This window comes from Eubalaena glacialis, chromosome 10 (assembly GCF_028564815.1).
Source record: "Eubalaena glacialis isolate mEubGla1 chromosome 10, mEubGla1.1.hap2.+ XY, whole genome shotgun sequence".
Classification (NCBI taxonomy): Eukaryota; Metazoa; Chordata; class Mammalia; order Artiodactyla; family Balaenidae; genus Eubalaena; species Eubalaena glacialis.
This window is the reverse complement of record NC_083725.1, coordinates 9,561,716-9,567,782: the sequence shown is the minus strand read 5'-3', so window position 1 is coordinate 9,567,782 and position 6,067 is coordinate 9,561,716. Positions and strand designations below refer to the sequence as shown.

Sequence of the window (6,067 nt, the reverse complement as noted above, 5' to 3'; positions counted from 1 at the left end):
TAAGTGTAGCTATATTAATATCAAAGTAGACTTTATGACAAGAAGTTACTAGAGCTAAACTGGGATATTCTAAAATACAACAATTCTAAATCTGTACCTACCAAAACTATGACTTCAGAATATATAAAGCAAATCCTGACAGTACTAGTAGGAGAAAGAGACAAATTCATATTTGTAATGGGAGGTTTAATTATACTTAAGAGATAAATGATCTCTCAAGAAATAGAAAGCAGGCAAAACAATTAGTAACAGTAAATAAGATTTGGGACTTCCCTGGTTGTGCAGTGGTTAAGAATCCACCTGCCAATTCAGGGGACTCGGGTTCGATCCCTGGTCTGGGAAGATCCCACGTGCCGAGGAGCAACTAAGCCCATGCGCCACAATTACTGAGCCTGTGCTCTAGAGCCCACGAGCCACAACTATTGAGCCTGTGTGCTGCAACTACTGAAGCCCGTCACCTAGAGCCCATGCTCCGCAACGAGAAGCCACCACAATGAGAAGCCCGCGCACCACAACGAAGAGTAGCCCCCGCTCACTGCAACTAGAGAAAGCCCGCGTGCAGCAACAAAGACCCAACACAGCCAAAATAAATAAATAAATAAATAAATTTAAAAAAAGAATAGATAAGATTTGAATAATACAATTAACAATTTGATCCAACTAATATACAGGATATTGCAACCAACAGTGACAAGATAAAGAGGAGCTTTATATAATGATAAAGGGGTCAATCCGAAAGAAGACATAACAATTTCTATTGTGTATGTGCCTACTGACAACAGTAGAGTGTGAAAATATGTGAGGCAGAAACCGATAGAACTGCAAGGAGAAATAGATGAATCCACTATTATAGTTGGAGAATTCAACAGCCCTCTATCAGAAATGAAGAAATCCAGCAGGTGGGGAAAAAGTATATAGTTGGACTCAATAGCACCACTAATCAACTGGATATAATTGACATCTATAGATTACTTCATCCCCAAACAGAAAAATACACATTCTTCTGAGGTTCACATGGAACATTCTTCAAGATAGACTACATTCTGGACCATAAAACACACCTTAACAAATTTAAAAGATTAGAAATTCTACACATTGCCTTCCCCATACAGTGCATTATCTTGGTTTACTGTGTAAGAGTTTATTATTGAAAACTATAAACTTTTTCATTATGTTTAATTCAAAACATTTCATAAGGAAGAAATTAAAGGCACCTAGTTTACAACCTAGAGTGAAAAACCAACTCAAAAGAAATAAACATAAAGTTGTAAAATACTGCACATGTACTGGTCACACAGGAAAAAACAAGGTGTTTAGATAAGTCTGTAAAAGTATAATCTCCCAATCTAGATATTCTAAGTCTTATCCTTTGATCACCTGAGGTCAAATACTGGGACTGTATTAGCTTAGCCTTCTGCTGACTCTTCTTCATTAAATTGCACTTAATGTTAAATCAAACATTGGCCTTTAATAAGCCAATTATTAAAATTAAAATTCTTCCACATTTATTATAAAGTTGTTGTAATGATTTCTACCATACTGTTCAATGTTTCCTATACAGATTTCCATTAAAGAAGTCTCTTTTGAGTGAGATAAATAAGAGGAAATACTTTGTCATATCAAAATATATAGTGTGTTTTTATTTCTGACATGACTATACAGTATTTCAGGAGTTTGTTTTCTTTTTGCTTAGATTCAGGAAAATAAAGGTTAAAAATTGATATTAAATCCCCAGAATGATACTGAACTTTAAGTTGAAAATATTTGCTATTTCTCACTTCTATACTTGTTGTTTTACATTCTATTAATCTTATTGTGTGTGAATGTATTTAGTAATCTGAATGTATATAATATATATATTCAGAATTATACATATATATAATTTTACCTCACTTCAAATTATTTTTAAAGACTCGGCATAAATGCAAACAAACACACATATGATTATGAATACATAAATAAATCTTAATATGGGTGGGATGGGGGGGTAGGAGGGTGATCCAAGAGGTAGGGGATATATGTATATATATAGCTGATTCACTTTGTTGTACAGCAGAAACTAACACAACATTGTAAAGCAACTATACCCCAATAAATTTTAAAAAAAGCTTATTAATTGTGAAGATACTTTTCTTCTTAAGAGTTTCATCAGTGCATTTTTCATTTCCTTGTTCCTCAAACTATATATCACGGGATTCAACATGGGAATCACACTGGTGTAAAATACTGAGGACACTTTCTCCTGGGTTAGTGAACTGCTGGAAGCAGGTGTGAGATACATGGACATGAGAGACGCATGAAATGTAAGAACAGCTGTCAAGTGGGAGCTGCAGGTGCTGAAGGCTTTGGACCGGCCCTCTTTAGAGTGGATGTGGAGGGCGCTGGAGAGGATAAAAGCATATGAAATGATGATTGTCAAGCTGGTGGCTACTATGTTAAATCCTCCAATGACAAAAATCAAAAGCTCATCAATATAAGTTCTGGAACAGAAGAGTTTAATGAGAGGAACAATGTCACAGAAATAATGTTTAATGATGTCTGATTCACAGAAAGTCAACCTTAACATAGAACCACCATGAATCACAGCATCAGTAAAACCTAATGGGAAGACAGCAGCCACCAGCAGAGAACAGACCCTGGGGGACATGATGACATTGTAGAGAAGGGGGCTGCAGGTGGCGACATAGCTGTCATAGGCCATTGCTGCCGGCATTCAGAAATGAGAAAAATACAGAAGAAAAACAGCTGGGTCATGCATCCAGAATAGGATATAACTTTATCTCTGCATAAAAACCCTGCCAGCATTTTTGGGGTAACGACAGAATAGCAGAAATCTAAAAAAAAAGACAAACTACTGAGGAAACAGTACATGGGGGTGTGGAATTGAGAACTCAATCCGATTATTGAGATCATGCCGAGGTTTCCCATCACTGTAAGTATACAAATCCCTAAGAAGAGGCAGAGGAGGGGCAGCTGAAGCTCTGGCTGGTCAGTTAATCCTGAAAGAAGAAACTCAGTCACTGTGGATTCATTTCTTACACCCATTCTCCTCTGAGAAATCTGTGGAGACGAGAGGAAAGAGCAGAACCCCAGCTTGTCTCCAGTTCTTCACAACCCAGATATTCTACCTATGAAAACACTGAACCCAGGTTATCTTACCATTTGGCACTAATCCTGTGCTTCCATTGATGTGCAGAGACTTTGACCCACCAAAAAGTAAGGTCTCAGATAAAACAGAGTAAGTAATCATCTCCCTGTAGATTTTAGGAACCATAAATAAATTTTCACATCCTCCCAAGTGTCTCAAATTCTTTTAGTAAAGTATAAAATCTTTAACTTCAGAATTAAAAATAAGTGTAATGCTAAAGAACATTGGGGAATTTTTCTAAAGAAAATCAATTGAAGAGGTGCATAAAGAAGAGGCTGTGGGCTGAGAAAATATTTCTGCTAATGACACAGTTGCCTAGGGCTGAACCTGCCTCCAGGATTTCCTACAGAGAAGGTATTTATTGTTACAATCAATTATGATTTCCATGTCAAAGTTTTCAAGGGTGTTCTACAGAATATTAATTCCAGGCATGTGTTAATAGTTATACATGAAATAAGTATCTTAGGATCATATTGATTGTAGACATGCAGAGTTACACAAAGTTAAACAGGTTTTTTTAACTTTATTATGATTTTTATTTTAGTAAAAATATACATAAAATTTACTATTTACTATTTTATATTTATATTAAATTTATATTAAATTAAATTAAATATATTTTAATAGTTATTTTTATGTGTACAGTTCAGTAACGTTAAGTACATTCACATTGTGTACAACCATCACCACCAGCCATCTCCAGAATATTCGTCTCCCCACACTGAAACTCCATACCAGTTAAACACTAACTCCTCATTCTCCTTCCCTCCAGCTTCTGGCACCCTCCATTCACTATCTGTCTCTATGAATGTGACTGCTCTACATGTTTCATATAAGTGGAATTATACATCTGCCCTTTTGTGATTGATTCATTTTACCTAGAATAACATCTTCAGGGTTTATCCATCATGTAACATGTGTCTTAATATCTTGGCTTATTAAGGTTAAATAATATTCCATTGTGCCCATACATACATATATATGTCTGTGTGTATATGTATATACACATAGATATAGATATACATATATTATATATACCTCATTTTTTTTATTCATTCATCCATCAAGGGACATTTGAGTTAAACAGGTTTTTTAACTGAAGGATATTTCAGATTCTTCTAGATGGCTATATAACAAACAATATTTCCCAAACTAATTTGATGATAGACTCCCCTTACCACTTTAAAGCATGGCTCTAGTGTGGCTCAGAAAATGTTTCAGGAAACTGTATTTTCACTTCTGTTGTTCTATTGTAATCTAATCAGAAGTTGATGTCCAGATGGGAAGCTTATTCTAACACTTCAGTAAAGCTGGATAATAGTAGAATAGCAGCCCTCTCAAACCTCTTTCTCTGACCATCCACTGAGCTAAGCCGACTAGTCTCACCCAGGCTATTGAGCAAGAGCTCATGCACTACTGCTAGTGCTGCCACTTGGGGATGTGCAAACAACACAGAATTTGTGTTTCCACTGGAAGCTCTCATGTAGTGCTTCCTGTCTTCCACCCACATTCCTCTGAGGAGGGGGCAAAGAGGGCACACGGCTTGGAGTTGCCTGTCCTGGGGTCAACCAAGGCCTTATCTCTGAAAAATCAGACCTCTTTTCTTTTGGTGTTGGGCTGCTCACAGAGCCCTGTCTACAGGGCTTGTTCTCATACACATAATTACATAATTTATTTACCACCACTGGCATAGTACAGTCATCTGAAAAAATGCTAATGGGTACATGTTCCTCTAGGAGATATTTTTCTTTAATCTTCAGACAGAAAATAATACAGGATTTGGGGTATAAGGATCAAGTTAAATAACTGTGAAAATCAACTCAGATACTGCTTTGGGGATAAAATTATAGAAGATTTTAATGACTCTATACCCTGTAACTCTCCCTTGCTTCGGGAAAGTTTCTATAACAGAATGAAACATAGAGATCGAGAAGTCCCACAGAGACATAGGTGTTCAGAGTAAAGACAGAAAATGATTTGGCTGCAATTTCTCTCTTTCTTCATCTCACTTTCCTACATGCAGACACCAAGGTTCAGGTGTGGTCGTAAGGCAGAAAAAATGAGAAAATCATAAAGTCAGGTGAAGTAGTGTAAAGCCAGCTAGAGAGGTGAATTTGGTTTTTTAGTTGTTGTTGTTGTTGCTTTTTCTTTAATTTTTAAAACTTTTTAAGCTATGGCTTTCTGAGGCTTTTAGTTGGGACATTCAGTTTTGGAAAGAACCACTGCTCCCTCCTAATCCTGCTCTATCATGAGCACTAGATAAAACCCACCAGGGAGAGGCCCTGCTTCACCACCACCCACAGGCCTGGCAGCCCATACTGGGCACCTTGGCCTTGTTGCTGCTCCACCAGACACTGCTGCTTTAGCCCAAAAGGAGCCAAGGTTGGTGGAGTGAAGACACATTCTTATACTTGGTCTGCGTGTTTGTTGTGCTTTGCTAAATGTTTATCCAACATATGCTAATGTGCAGCAACATCTTATAGAGATTTCCACTAAAATCAAATCTGGGTTTTTAGGTCCCTCAAATACTATGAAAATGCAAAGGGAAATGGTCCAGAGTCAAAGCTCAGTGAGAGCTTCACACTGTCCTCAGGTTTCTGCCTGTGTGAGGGTAGATAAAGCTAACGGTGGTTCCCACCCCAAAGGCCAAATTTCTGATTATGCAAATCTGGGGTTGGGAAATGAAATTTTTGATTTCAATAAGCATTCCAGAGAGGTACATAATCAAGAAATCCTGGGCTAGAATGTAGCAAAATGCCATCATCCAGTTCTGCACATCAGAGACTCTGTCCTGAAGGTCCAGGTCCACACCTCAGAAAGACATCTGATGAAGAAGGGAATGCGGAGGGCAAGTGACATGAAAAGTCTCTGAGTGGAAGTTTAGACATAAGACCATAGACATATGCTGTACAGATACTC

At 37.4% G+C, this 6,067-nt stretch overlaps 1 protein-coding gene across 1 annotated transcript; it reads right to left on the bottom strand.

Moving 5' to 3' along the window:
• Nucleotides 1-2,098: 2,098 nt before the first annotated feature.
• Nucleotides 2,099-3,072, bottom strand: LOC133099781 (olfactory receptor 8D4). Its single transcript, XM_061203663.1, is given in 2 exon segments — nucleotides 2,099-2,709; nucleotides 2,712-3,072. Coding segments are annotated over 2 exon segments (945 nt in total). The 5' UTR covers nucleotides 3,046-3,072.
• Between the last annotated feature and the right edge of the window lie 2,995 nt (nucleotides 3,073-6,067).